At 41.9% G+C, this 16,219-nt stretch overlaps 1 protein-coding gene across 1 annotated transcript in view; it reads right to left on the bottom strand.

Moving 5' to 3' along the window:
• nup35 (nucleoporin 35) overlaps window positions 1-14,530 on the bottom strand; it is a 98,878-nt gene extending 84,348 nt beyond the window's left edge. Inside the window, exons 1-2 of the mRNA XM_084314647.1 lie at window positions 14,250-14,530; window positions 7,355-7,522 (exon numbers count right to left, since the gene is read on the bottom strand). Of these exons, the coding sequence (XP_084170773.1) occupies window positions 7,355-7,522; window positions 14,250-14,262 (181 nt within the window). The 5' untranslated portion in view covers window positions 14,263-14,530. The remainder of the gene's footprint in view (window positions 1-7,354; window positions 7,523-14,249) is intronic.
• Window positions 14,531-16,219: the final 1,689 nt, after the last annotated feature.

Here is a 16,219-nt window from a genome sequence, read left to right as displayed (position 1 = left end):
TGGAACTCCACTCACTCCCAGGCGTTAATATACGCCGAAGCTACTTCCCACCCACGGTGAGGCCAGAGACATGTAAAATGGATTTACACGTCTTCAGTGACGCCTCCGAGGTCGCCTACGGATCAGTAGCCTACTTGCGGGCCCAAGAAGAGGGGGGAGAGATCTACACAGCATTCATCCTCGCCCGCTCGAGAATAGCCCCACGCAAGCAACAGTCTATCCCACGTCTAGAGCTCTGCGCAGCCCTCGCAGGAGCGCATCTAGCCACGCTCATCCAACGTGAGCTCACCATTCCGGTGCATAGAACAATCCTGTGGTCAGATTCCACGACAGTACTCGCCTGGATCAAATCGGATTCATGCAAATACAAAGTCTTCGTGGGAGTCAGAGTCACTGAGATTCAAGAGTTAACCGGAGAGTTAACCGGAGAAGCAAACTGGCGCTATGTTGATACAAAACACAACCCAGCTGACGTCATCACCCGGGGAATGTCCCTAGATGACTTAACCCGTCATAACATCTACAGTGACGGACCAGCATTCCTCAAGCTCCCGGAAGGAGATTGGCCCACGCCCACCCCGAGGGAAGCAAGTGACGAGGAGGCTGAGAATAAGAAACCTATGTTCTGTGGATTGAGCACTGTTGTCTCCGCAGACCCCAACATAGACGATTGCATTACCATAGAGAGTGCGCAGCAACGGACATTCCTGCGGCACCACCCAGAGATTCAGTCCCCCGCTGATATGTCAGCAGCTGACTACGAGGAAGCAGAACTGCTTCTACTGCAACGAGCCCAGAGAGACTCGTTCCCCGATGAACTAGACTGTCTACAGGGAGGAAAGCCCGTCCCATCAGACAGCAGATTGATTCATCTGGCCCCCGAGAGTGACACCCATACCCTCATCAGAGTGGGTGGTCGCCTGCGGAGAGCCCCCAATTTACCGGATGACATTAAGTACCCGATCGTATTGAACAGCCGACACAAGGTCACAGAGCTGATTATAAAGAAATACGACGAGGATGTACACCACGCAGGAGCAGAGAGAGTCTTCGCGGAGATCAGACGTCGTTACTGGATACTTCAAGGAAGAGAGGCGGTGCGACGCTTCCAGCGAACCTGTCTAGACTGCCGAAAGTGGCGCGCGCAGCCCAGCATACCACGGATGGCTGACCTACCTCCATGTCGCCTCCGACTCGGCGACAAGCCATTCCACTCAACAGGCATGGACTGTTTTGGCCCGCTGCACATAAAGAAAGGAAGAGGCACCGAGAAGCGGTGGGGTATTGTATTCAAATGCATGACCACCAGAGCGATACATATCGAGCTCCTTCCGACCATGAGCGCAGACTCATTCCTTATGGCCTTCCGAAGATTCACATCACGGAAAGGAAAACCGTCTACACTATTGTCCGATCACGGGACAAACTTCAAAGGCGGAGAAAGAGAGCTGAGGGAGAGCTTCCAAGCTATGGGCCCAGAACTTAAGACCCACCTCGCTCCAGCCCAGATTGACTTCCAATTCAACCCCCCAAACGCACCCCACTTCGGTGGAACTTGGGAACGAGAAGTACGTTCTATAAAGACAGCCCTGTACGCAGTACTTGGGGCCCAGACTGTGGCGGAAGAAGTCCTAATGACAGTCCTCACGGAGATTGAGGGAGTATTGAACTCAAAGCCCCTCGGTTACGTCTCCAGTGATGTAGCAGATGTCGACCCAGTCACCCCCAACACCCTCCTGATGGGGCGGCTAGATCCCGCGTTACCCCAGACAATGTACCGGCCTGAAGAAGCGAACGGCCGACGAATGTGGAGGTACAGCCAAGTATTAGCCGACAAGTTTTGGAGCAGTTTCCTACTGCACTACCTACCGTCTCTACAGACCCGCCAGAAGTGGGTAAAAGAGAGAGACAATTTGACGGAAGGAACAGTCGTCATGATTATTGACCAGTCACTACCCAGAGCTATGTGGCCGGCTGGCCGCGTAAGCAAAGTGATCACCGGTGCTGATGGCAAGGTCCGAGCAGCTGAAGTACTCGTCCAGGGGCGCATTTACACCCGTCCTGTGGCGAGGCTCATAGAACTGCCCCGACTCCCAGACACAATCGATGATGACCATGACCCTATGACTTTGTGAGTTGACTGACCCTTACAGCGAACCCTTGAGTGGTAGACAGTGCGGTTAATCTGTCTCTGCTTAACTAATTAGGTTGGGACCAATTAGGGGGCGGCTGTTCTGAAGGATCAGATTAAACCGAATATATATATTTATTTATATATATATATTTAATTGTATTTGTATATCCCCTGATATCCCCTGATATCCCTTGTATATTCCTTGTACAATATGCATTGAATATCCCTTCTAGTCTACTGAACATCCCATAATAGTCTCCATTCTACCATTGGACGAGACCTTGGTGCCAGGTCGCCATACCCCTCAGACCAGGTTCAATCGTACCGCTCAACATGTATGGACAAGTCCTAGTTCCGCGTAGGAATATGTCTACCGCACCACTAATGGTACTATTTGTTCATAGTGCGTATATATACTGCGCTATTAAAGTAGAGCTTTCTTTTAGTCCAATTCCTTACCCTCCAACAGAGTGACAGACGCAAAAGCCTCCCCGCGAACCACGTGTGGGCAGTAAGGCCAATTCGGCCCAGTATCGGCATTGAGACATTGTGTATATTAATATTTGAATAGTCATATTTGGCACTATATCGTCGAGTTGGACGTATTCTATTAAGCTAATAATAGTCTATTCATATATAGTGCCTCGTGCGGTAAGAGTTCTATAGTAATCAGCACCCCCATCGTTTCGGGCATCAGCTGGACGCTTATCCAGGGTGGTTGACCCCACGTGAAGCTGCACCCGAGGAGCTCCAGGCCAAAGAGCGAGTGGACCTGTATATTGGATTATTCTACCGACGACGGCTAGCCTTCCCCGGCTTGGATTATGCTTTGAGTACTTTGATTATTCTATGGATAAAGGCCAACACTGCGGTGTGTTGGAAATACCCCCCCCGGAGAGGACGACAGGTGAGACGGCGCTCTGCACAGTGAGGTCGCCTCACGTCTCTCCGTCGTGGACCGGAGGACGCCGGCCACAGAGGGTCCAACTGCATTCATCTGTGGATCGAGGATCGTTGGGCACCGTGTCGCACAACTGTGGACTCTCCCAAGATACCCTCGGCCAGACGGGATCCAGCCAGTGACTCTCTAACCCCCCCCCCCCTCCAGCTGTCCTACAAGCAGTCGGAACCTTCCCCTAGTGTATCCAGCTATATAATCATATAAGTATCATCGCTATTGTTCCCTAAATATTCCAGGTTGTATATTTGCTTCCTGCGCAATCAGAGATTGGACATTCGATATTGATCTACCTACGAATACTCATTTGCCATAAAAGTGCATACTATTTCAAATCATAAATGTAATTAAGTGATCGTTGTACATACCTTTTGCTATGTATTAAAACTCAAACTTTCGATTTGGTACATTTGTGTTGGATCCGTTTATCAGGTGGGAGTGTTCAACATATTCATACCTAGTACTGGGTGGCCAGAGTCTAAAGTACAAGAGGTAGTGGTAGTAAGTACCATATCTAACCATACAGTCAGGGAATTGTACCCCTCAGTTACAGACTGTTTGAAAAAGCTGTTTTGCTATGATAATTGGTAATGAAATATCAAAATAATGTTCAATAAGATGTACTTGTTTAATAAATCGTTTAATTTCAGAGAGAGAGGAGAGAGGAGAGGAGAGAGGAGAGAGGAGAGAGGGAGAGGGAGAGGGAGAGGGAGAGGGAGAGGGAGAGGGAGAGGGAGAGGGAGAGGGAGAGGGAGAGAGAGAGAGAGAGAGAGAGAGAGAGAGAGAGAGAGAGAGAGAGAGAGAGAGAGAAGCCTCTGAGTTTGTGCAGTTCTCCCTTCATCTTCATCTCTCAGACAGCAGCAACAGAGGTGGTGAGGTGGAGCAACAGAGACACCAAGTGGTGACAGAAGGGAACAGCAGCAGACTGAATTACAGTACAGTGGTCAGGACTCCTTGGAAGAAGAGATCTTGTATCTCAATGGGACATTCCTGGATAAATAAAGGATAAATTAAAAAAAATAAAAAGTAGCCTGGATTCACAACTGAGGTTAACTGAATGAAAAAAAAATATGCCGCTCAAGTGCTCTTGAGCAAGGCACTTAACCCCCAACTGCTCCAGTGGAGTTGCTCAGTGGCCAATGGTGTCAACTGTGGTTGTACTGGGCAGCTCCCAGGTGTGAATGGAACTGTGTGAATGTGAAGCAGGGCGTTCCTGAAAAAGAGCATCTGTGCTCAGCTAACCTACCCTGGGTAAATAAAAAAGGTAAAAAAAAAAGTAATGTAAAAAAAAAAAAAAAAAAAAAAAAAATTAGATTAATGCGTCAATTATATTATCGCGCGATAATAGTATCGCGTTAACGGCGTTAACGTGCTGCGTTAACGCTATACTAGTATTGCGCAATAATATAATTAACGCATTAATCTAAAAAAAAAATAAAAAATAAAAATTTACCCAGGGTAGGTTCGCTGAGCACAGATGCTCTTTTTCAGGAACGCCCTGCTTCACATTCACACAGTTCCATTCACACCTGGGAGCTGCCCAGTACAACCACAGTTGACACCATTGGCCACTGAGCAACTCCACTGGAGCAGTTGATTCAAGCCATGTCACATAGTTCAAGTTTGAAATGATTCTTTCTGTTTTGCTCCTGAGAGTGCTAGATACTGTACTGTACTGGTAATATTATTTATTTGTGTTAACTTCTGAATAAAACAACTTATTAAACACAAGTACATCTTATTGAACATTATTTTGATATTTCATTACCAATTATCATAGCAAAACAGCTTTTTCAAACAGTCTGTAATGCATTTTGGAAACGGGAGATGGGCTCATGGTGTAATGGGCCACCTGGCCTGAGAAACATAAGGAGGAAAGAAAAAGTAAGGACTTACTTCTGGTCATTATTTGGGTAGAACACACATATTTTTAATGCCTTCGGCAGGTTTTTTTTTTTTTTTTTGGGCCATTTTAATCTAGATTAATCTAGATTAAATCCAGGATTGCAGATAGATTAATCTAGATTAAAAAAATTATCTATGCCCACCTCTAATATATATATATATATTTTTTTTTTTTTTATATAATCTAATTCTTTTTTCATATTCGAATCCCATGCCCATCGAACGAAGCTTCGAAGTATTTAAGACAGCCCTATTAAATGGACTGTTATATCTTATTAAATTGTGGACATTTATTCATTCCAACTTATTAGACACTATTTCTGATGGTAAAATGAGCGTACAAAGCAAAATACAGAATTCTGAAATATTAAAACGGAATTTGGAAAAAAATTAAATGGAATTTGGAAAAAAATAAAACGGATTTCATATGGCTCTACCTGAGATCCACAGATGTCCCTAGAATCAGATACCAAGAACATGCAAATGGCCATATAAAAAAAAATCTGTAAATGTGTATTCTACATTCTTATGGAATGAATGAGATAAAAAAAATCTTTATAATTTTTTTTTTTTTTTTTTGTAATTAATTTTGAGTTAATTTTCATAACGCGATAATTTGCTGTGTAATTAATTAATCTAATTAACACGATAAACTGACAGCCCTAGTTATAAGACATTGATATCAGGAGCTATCTGTAGCTACTGCTAGATAACATTAAGACAACGCCTCAGTGAACTATTTAGTTTAATGGGACGTTTCGTTTTTAACAGTGAGCTAACGTGAGCTATCATGCATGTCTACTAGACTATTGCTGGAGCATTTGTTGATATCAGGAGCTATCAGTAGCTAGCCGGCTAGATACCGTTAACAATGCCTCATGTATTAAACTAAAAGTGAATAGTTGACTGGGTTAGAGCAGACTATTGCCCGAGCTTGTTTACACGGGGAAGGGAGGAGGAGGAGGAGACGGAGCGTCTGAGACAGAACTCAGCGAGTGAGATCTCGTTTTTCGATCGGTTTTGACGATCGACGAAAATAAAGCATTATCACCGATCGCATATTTATACTGATTATCGGCCGATAACGATCGGTGGCCGATCGATCGGGGCATCCCTAATACAAATAGTGTACAAGTGTTGAGGCATGTCATTAATCTTGACATTTACTTTGATTACAACTACACTGCAAAAAAAAGTATCTTATCAAGTGAACATATCTTGTATTTGGTACAATAAGTCTATATTGAGTAGAATTATCTTAAATTAACTTATCCCACTGGCAGATAATTTAGCTTTTTTCTGATTTTGGTCAATTTAATCTTGTTTTAAGAAAACAAGATTAACATTTTCTTAAAACAAGATTAAATTGACCAAAATCAAGAAAGAAATAAGCAAAATGATCTGTGGAATAAGATAATTCAAGATAATTCTACTCAATATTGGACTTATTGTACCAAATACAAGATATTTTCACTTGCAGTGTACAAATATGCAGCTACCTGGGCCTCCAGAGCACTTCTAGTGTCAGCGGACACACCAAAAACATCCTAGCAAATTCACACGCACATGACTCCATGAACATGAATAACCTATCTCGAACAATTCTAAGGTAGTTTTAAGTTATTTCTCCGGCAGCGTGCGCTAATATGGATTCCGGCGGCACGTGCGCATGCACAATATGGATTCCGGCAGAGTGCGCGCAGCACAGCACCGCTGTTGAATTTTTTTTCAGGGGAAACACTGACCCGTCTATATGTAGACAAACTGTGAGCCAACTGTCTATGCGTCTATAGAGACATGTTAGCTACCCTTCTATGTTTCCATATGAAAACAGCCGTTAGCTACCTGTCTATATGCAGACAGCTGTTAGCTACCTGCCTGTGTGTCTATATGCAGACAGCTGTTAGCGCTACCTGCCTGTGTGTCTATTAGGGGTGGGACTCACCAGTTTCATCACAATACGATACGATATCGATTCTTTGGACAACGATGCAATATTTGCCGATATCACAGTCTGCCACGATACGATATGATTCGATTCAGGTGCCTGCGATCAATATGAGACAATATTATGTGCCCATTTAACACAATCAGTCATATTTAGATCAACTCAAAAAAGGCAACGGAAATATCAATTGACGTTTTTATTTTTGAGCTCTTCCAGACATTTAAATGAAAAACAATCTATTGTTTTTTATGTTTAAATATCAACATTATCTGTCCATCCTCAGTAAATACTATCAATATAATATACTCCTGACTTCATCTGGTCTTTTCAAACGCGCACACACACACACAGACAGAATGCCCCTTCCCCAGTCCCCACACACAGAATGCCGCACGAGTTTGTCTCCTACCTGCAGACAGCAGAGTGGTCCTGGTCTCTGGAGAGGACAGGCTGAAGGCTCTGAGTTGTGGGGTAGCTGGAGCGGGCAGGTCTCCCATCAGAAAGCCAGGCAGGAACTGGGCTCCAGGCCCCACTTTGGGAGAGGTGGGAGAACCCAGGGTCATGGGTTCAGAACACGCTGGACAGACAGAAAATAGGCTGTGATTCCTACACATCTTTACATCTTCCATGATATACTGTATATATCTATAGTTATGTAGATAATATATACCGTACTTTTCGCACTATAAGCCGCACCTGACTATAAGCCGCAGCAGCTAAATTGAATGATGTGTACATATATAAGCCGCACTGGACTATAAACTGCATGTGTTTTAAATGTTTAATTACCATATGTAAGAGGTGGAGCCTGCGGCTTAATTTGACTCAACACGGGAAACCTCACCCGGCCCGGACACGGAAAGGATTGACAGATTGATTGCTCTTTCTCGATTCTGTGGGTGGTGGTGCATGGCCGTTCTTATATTGAGCTTTAAGTTCCCACCTCTACAGAGAATGACTTCCACCTCTACAGAGAATGACTCCCACCTCTACAGAGAATGACTCCCATTGGGACACAATACTGTCGGACAAATAACAAGAATTAACTCATTTACAAGTTGTATTAAGTAAATAAGGGAACAGATAAATAACATTTCAATGCAGTAAAAAAAGCAATATTTCGATTTTCGGGTTTTGTCCACATATAAGCCGCACCGTTATATTTTTTTTTTTACATGTTTTGGCCTTAACACATTGGGCGCTGGGCATTGTGCCCATCTTATACCTCTCTGCCACCGTTAAAAGCCTATGAAGATGTTTACCTTCTTTGCAGGGCTATAACTTTTTTAATTGTATTGCTGTATTGACATGACTATGGCCCATTCAACATCGATTATCTATCGTTCAGGATGTGGGAACGTTATATTTTTTCATTCATACATTGTTGTTAATACCTTCGAGAATATAAGTATGTTTTTAATCTTTTCTGCTGTAATTCCAAAAACGAGTTATAGGCCCTGAAGTATATATAGATTATCGATTGGCGTTTCTTTCCCATACACGCTATATTAAAAAATTCAAAAGTATATGATCGGTATACATTATGCTTCATCATGCGTGGAGGAAAGGGGGGGGGGGGGTGTTTATTATTCCTTGATCGTCACTAACAGCTTTATTTACTATGGGTTTATATATTGATCAGACTGTTTGCAAACAAGAAAATGCACAATCAGGTTGAAAATAACGTTACTGCCCCCTTACCGTGCGCCGATGAGACTGGCGGAGAAAGAACCCAATTATTCGACGCCGATCACCTAGATCCATTTCCGGTTTGTATGGCGCAATAAACGCCAAAATCATATCGATTATTGCGTTATGGTAGCGATCCATATGTACTATAGTGTCTGTCAGGAGTCCCGTAGCGAGATGTGACTGCCGGAAGAATTTCCTCTACGCACCGATGACACTTTCCGGTTTTTGAGTGTGTAACTCGCCCTACCATCCACCAGGCGGCAGTATTGAGCCGTTGCTGTCCCATCTAGGGTCCCGCTAGGGCACCGGGGGTTGGGTGGATGAATTATGAATGCCATGGCGAAAATATGAAATATTGATCTCAAAAACGCTGTACAGCGATGTTGGCGGTCAACGCATGGCGGGCAATACCGCTGGAAAGCGATTTTGGCGACCAATGTGTTAAATAGTTAAAAAATATCAGTAATTTCTGGGCGGCTAGGTGGTGCAGTGGGCAAGGCGCTCACCACCAATGCAGGAGACGCTGGGTTCGAGCCCAGCTCTCCGCATTGCTATCAGCTTGGCTGGTCGTTCATACTAATACAATTGGCAGTATTAGGGGGTGGGAAGCTGATGGGTGGGGATCGGACGTTGTGGACAGCGACTCCTACAGGTCGGTTGGTGCGCAGCAGAATCAGGAAGCGACAGGGGCGGCGTGCCCTCCCACGCAGACCCCCGACGCTGAGAGATCGCGCTGTACAGGTGAAAAGATGCGACGGCTGCTTCCTCGAGTACCGGAGGGGACATGTGATGTAAGGCTTCGTCCACATTGCAGCCGGCTTGTGGGAGGCATGGCCTAACAACGTTCGAGACAGGGGAGGGTAGAATTGGACGATACAAAATTGGGATTGGAGAAAAATAGAAAATGGGAGAAAAAGTTGATCAAAAAAGAAAATATCAGTAATTTCTGAAAATAAAATAAAAAAAATAAATGCGTTTTGGAAAATAGCTCTTTATTTGATTATCATAAAAAAGTGTTTTCTATACAGATATCGACATTGGTAAATATCGGTATCGGCCAGAACAGCAATAATAATATCGGTTATCGGTATCTGCCACAATTTTCACATCGGTGCATCACTAGTAGTCGAGTCACTAAATCAGTAAATCTAGAGTCCTAGTCGAGTCTCGAGTCCCCAGTGTTCAAGTCCAAGTCTGAGTCACCAAAGAAGAGCCCGAGTCGAGTCCCCATTACCCTCGTCCGAGTCATCAAGGTTGAGTCCACTCCACTCTGGCAATCAAAGAGCTGACATACAAATAAAGAAAGGTCTACATTAAACATAAATTAAATTACATAGCGGTAACCATTTCAAAGGGAGTTTATTTACTATAGAGCCAAACAAATGCACTACCCATCAAGATCTTATGCCAAATTAGGCCATATTACAAAAAATAAATAATTGATCAATTAACAAGTCCGAGTCTGCACCTTCCGAATGCAGTCAATGATCGAGTCCAAGTCTGAGTCATCAGTGCTCAAGTCCAACTCGAGTCACGAGTCCTGGACTCAAGTACTACAACACTGATATTAGGGATGCACCGATATGAAAATTGGCCACCGATACCGATTGTTCAACTAACACTATCGGCCGATACCGATATTTGTATATTTGTATATAAGTATTTGTAATTTTTATTTTTTTTTATTTTTTTTTTAATGAAACTACTGTATATTTGTATGTGTATGTTTGTATTTGTAGGCCTCTTTACTTACTTAAAAAAAGGAAACATCAAGAAATATGTTTATGGTATCACTATCTCTCTCCCAGTATCGTCTAGCGGCCTGCAGAGGGATACTATTTTCTCAACCAGAGCTTTCAACCAATGCAATGGAACCATTCTGGCGGCCTGCAGCCGGATACTATTCTCTCAACCAGAGCTTTCAACCAATGCAATGGAACCATTTTGATTGACAGTCGATTCGGCCAATTACGCCACACCGCTAGCACCCACCTCCTGCTGTCCTTACCACCAATCGGCAAGCGTTTATTCATTTTCTACTTTCTACTACTGCCGCCATTCTGTTTGCGAGAGCACAACAAACTTAACGGAGCTAACGGCCCGCCGACCAGCGCTCCACACAGCATGACCAAATGAGACATAATGATTTTACTGCAACAAATGTTATAATAAAACAAAGCCTTTCTATACATTTGTCTGGTTGAAAACTTTATTAACAGATTGCAGAATGGGTAGTTTGGTACGGAATGAGCAACGGAATGGAACTCAGCTATGAACGGACTAACGGAGTAATGCCTTGTTTACTGCTATCTTCGGGTAAATAATATGATTGTTATTGAACGTGTAACACTAACTATATAACGTTAATGCCACAAAACGAATGTTTGTGTCATTTTAACAGCAGCTTTCTTAAATGCCATCTTCCCGAGAGAGGGTGTTGACGGGGAGTTGTGTTATTAATAGCATTGAACAGCTAACCGAAAGCTAGCGTTAACTATTGTTAAAGGTTTAGCCATAACGTTACCTTGGCTAAAGTTGGGGCTATTCATAATCCAGCAATAATGGCTGCAGACCTGCAAGCAAAGTACAGCAAGTTGGCAAAGGAGTATTCCAACGCAAATCACATTTTCACCAGTAACGTTAGTCTTGCATCTCCCGGTAGCTAATGAACGGACTCGGAGTAATGCCTTGCTGCTATGGGTAATAATAATATGCTGATGTTATTGTCCGTGTAACACTAACTATATAACGTTAATGCCACAAAACGAATGCCTTGTTAATCATAAAGTAACTTTGATGCAGTAGCTTGTGTGTGTGTGTGTGTGGGGGACGGCGGGCGTTGTGCAGGTAGGTCGCGAGTGAACTTTTTTTTTTTTTGCCTTTTGACGCTACAAAAATGTATGGTTATTTATCGGCGACTGCTATCGGCACATTTGAGCTTATCGGCCGATAGCAGTCAACAAGGCACTTATCGGCCGATACCGATACCCGACCGATATATCGGTGCACCCCTAACTGATATAGATAGTTATAGATATAGTTCCATTATATATGAGCAAGACGTGTTAAAGTACAGGGCGCAATGTACATACACTATGCAGACCGACAATCCTGAGTCCTTTGTCTTTCATAGTCCAGTCATACGAGCTGTTTGATCAGTGCTCGGGCAAAGACATGTTGTATGACACCAGCATGATAGGTCTGCGTGCCGTGGAGTGGACACATTGAGTATGTGTAATATGTATGTGTCTGTATGACATGTCTGGACTCTGGACTCCCACAGGACCTCCGTCATGTCTGGACCATCACTAGGGAATAGGGATGCACCAATCCGATATTGATATCGGCCCCGATATCACTAAAATAGCTGGATCGGGTATCGGTAAAAAATATATATCGGATTTTTTTTTTTATATAATAATAAGAAATAAGAAATAACAATTCAGTACATTTATATCTAGGCATAAAAAAAAATGTGGTTCCTGTTGGTTGTCAGTTAAAGCCATGGGTAGGTAGGGAATTTATTTAATTAAAATTTTTCCCACGGCGACTATGGATAGGGAATTTCTTTATTTAATTAAAATGTTCACAACAACATGGATGCATGTACTCTGCCAGCATGTTTAATATCCATAATACTATGCACACGCTCACACTATGGACACTTTACAGAAGGAAAGATCACTTTAAGAATAGTATAGCTTGAGATCGTATAATATAGCATTGTATAGCAGTGTACATAAAGACCCAATGCCTCATCCGTAGCTAACAGTGTACTGCACTGCCACAGGACCTAGCATGTCCTACCATGCTCTGTAAATAACCCATGTAGATACCGATATGCCTACTTTGTTTACTTGTTTATTGCACTATGTCGCTCTATTGGTTGGACTCTTATTATTATTATTACTTGTAATATGCACATCGTTGCGGGCGAGACCCCCCGCATTTCACTGTATACCTGTATGCCGTGACAAATAAAACTCTTGTATCTTGTACTAAAGGTTTGACTAAGATTTTTATGAAACTTTATTGTATAAAAAATAATATTTTTTTCTTTAAACTCATCAAATGAATTGGGTCGCACCTAAATCGGCAGGGTCGGTAGGCAACCGGAACCAAAGCATTTTTTTTAGGCCCTATGTGTTCATTTGTTACATTTAGTTTCACTAAGTTAGGAAAGTAATGTTTTAAGTCAAGCCTGATGTTGCCTTACACAAAATAATGACCCCAGTCTCTTCCACACAGTGAGGCACAGTTTATTAATTGAACAATGGGTATTTACATTTAGTCATTTATTTACTCTTTTATCCAAAGCGACTTACAAGTTCTGTACGACAAGTCATCAGGAAGGGCACAACTCTATCAGCTGAGTAACAATGTTCATCAAAGTGTTGAGTGCTACAGTGTAGGTTAGTATATTAGGACAAGTGCATGACAGTAAGGTTAGTTAGGGTTAGATTAAAAAAAAAAAAAAAAAAATCAGATAATGGTATTGGATCAGTACTCAGTATCGGCCGATACCCAAAGCGGTATCGGGACTGAACAAGTCGGATCGGTGCATCCCTAACTACCTAAGTATGTATCACAGGACCTTTAGACTAATGTATGCCATGTCTGGACTATCACAGGACCTTTAGACTAATGTATGTTAAAAATATCTATAAATCTAATCAGCTCCTGTCGTCGCAGACGCAGCAGAAGCCGCTCGGTCTCACAGCCGCTCCTACTCCCGTCCCAAGTCCAGGAGCCCCCACAGGAGCAAAACCGAGACTCCCTCCAGGCCACGGTCTGGCTCAAAGTCCAAATCGAGGAGCCGAACCCCGCCTTCTAACAGAAGGTGCCGTTCCAGGAGCAAGAGCGTGCCCAAATCTCCGGTGGACAACGAGACAGTCTTAACCCAAGCCTGAGACAATCTCAAACGATGGAGCCTTTACCGAGGACATCAGGCAGAGCCCAATAGTACAAGTGGACTCTATGCCCACTGATTACCGACCAAAAGGTATGTCATGTCAGGACTATGACAGGACCTTGACCTTTAGACTAATGTTTGTCATGTCTGGACTATGCCAGGACCTTTAGACTAATGTATGCCATGTCTGGACTATGACAGGACTTGAAGGTTTTGGCAGAAAACGTATATTTAGTTAAATATTGCCAAATTTGCTGGACATTTACCGGGGTCTCATAGCAGAGCAGTCCTCTGGGCGACTTTACTTTCCTTTGAGTTGATTTTTGCAGGGAGAGCTAGGAATGCGAGGGGCTTGGACTGTCTCTGTATGTTCAATGATTATAAGTAGCCAAACGCTACACTATAAAAGCTGGATAGTAGATGATAATAAATATTTCATTTAATTAGCTGAAATATTCTAAAATAAGGAAGCATGCTATAAGCTATATCTGTGTGTGTGTTGATTATGCTAATTATGTTTAACAAACCTGATAGCCTAGGAAGATATTGATGACAAATAGATAGATAAAGACAGAGAGATCAAGACAGGTAGGTAGATAGACAGGCAGAGATAGATAAGAGACAGACAGATATAGAATGACAATATAGATACAAAGAGACAGAGATATAACGACAGACGGATATATATATAGACAGGTACCTTGTAAATCCATAGTGTTGTGTTGTTAGCTGTAGCAGCAGAACAGAACCCGTTAGCTAGTTTCAAATCAAACCAGGCGGAAATGACGCTATATGCTAATGCTAACCGGTGATATGAAGCCAATGTTCGCTCCTAAGTTAGTTTCCAGTGTCTCTTCTACTAACAGAGTAAACCAGAAACCTAGCAGCGGGTCCGAACTAAAAAAACAGAACTAAAAGCAGGTTCAGATCCTCCTAGTTGACGTGTTTGTGTGTTGAACGGCTAACGACCCGCTGCGCGGCACGCTGGAGGAGGATGATCACTTCCTGTCCAGCGTCACGCCCTCAGCAGCATCCGGTCAACACATTTCATAATAAATTGAGAGAGGGAGCTATTGATTATTATTTTATTTACATGACAACATGACCACTGTTGTTTTTATTCACCTAACAATATTTATTAATGTTCGTTGTATTCATCCATTCCCTTTTGAAGTTTAGTGTTTCTACATGAAGCTGTCAATAATAATAATAGTAATAATAATTATAATGATGGTGATAATAATAATAATAACAACAATAATAATGATGATGATATTATTATTGATAATAATAATAATAATAATAATAATAATAATAATAATAATAATAATAATAATAATAATAATAATAATAATAATAATAATAATAATAATAATAATAATAATAATAATAATAATAATAATAATAATAATAATAATAATAATAATAATAATATGATGATGATGGTGATAATGATGATAATAATTAGATGATGATGACAATGCTGATGATGATGATAATGATAATAATAATTATTATTATTATATGATGATGATGATGATGATGATGATGATGATGATGATGATGATGATGATGATGATGATAATGATGATGGTGATGATAATAATAATATGATAATAATAACAATAATAACAATATGATGATGGTGATAATAATAATTTATAATAAAACACAAGATACTTGTACCATAATGATAAGGATAAACGTCGGACGAGGGAAGAGGAGGGTGGTGACCCAAAACCTAGGAAGACCACCCTCAAGAGCCTGACCAGGCTTCACTCCGCCCAAAACCCAATTTATAATTAAACACAAGATACTTGGGCCCTAATGATAAGGATAAGCACTCAATGAAGAAACCCAATCCCCCCAAACATCAAACATCTATGCTACTCATAATAGTGCTCAAATCAAAAGGTAATATGACGATGATGATGATGATAATAATAATATGTTTGCCCACAGCTTTCAATAATCCAAGTCACACTGGAGTTTAGTTGACTGTTGACATGCCTGCATGACTGTACAACAGTGTTGATCGATGGATACAGATTGATCAGAGTTGGTAAAACTGTAACTGATTATCAACGAAACCTTACTTGGTCCCAAGAAGAGGGTCTCGTGTATTATTGGGTTTAAGGACATTTATTGTACATTGGAGGGGGTTGCGTTAGGACATTTACAGGGGACAGTTTCGAATTGCAGTCTCTCATAGGTGCTCTTTCAGAGTGGTTTTGAAAGTGGGTAGTGATTCTACAATCAATAGATGCAAATGTCTCAATTCTGATTGGCTGAAACAGTCAAGTTAGACGTGGTTATTTCTCATAACCCACGCTCGTGATCCCAGAACCCGCCCACAACCGAATTACAATCACTCCGCCAGTTCGACTTTTTAGGAAAAACCAAGATGGCGGAAAATAATCTTTACGAATGGATGTGTTGAAAGCGTCATTACGACTCATTCAAAAACGATTCTGTCACGTGGAATGTGTTAGTTTCTTACACAATGTTGGATTATGTAATTGGTGGGTCATGAGTCATTGTGGAACAAAATAAAAATCGTGCAAAGTCTGTTGTTAGATGCCATTTGTCAAAAGGACACTCATTTCACTGTTAATACAATTCCCAATCAATCAATCAATCAAACCAATAACAACCGCTCACTTCGCTGTT

This window comes from Notolepis coatsorum (genome assembly GCF_963971535.1).
Source record: "Notolepis coatsorum genome assembly, chromosome: 5".
Taxonomy (NCBI): domain Eukaryota; kingdom Metazoa; phylum Chordata; class Actinopteri; order Aulopiformes; family Paralepididae; genus Notolepis; species Notolepis coatsorum.
Note: the sequence above shows the minus strand (reverse complement) of the source record. Positions and strands in the feature narration are given on the sequence as shown.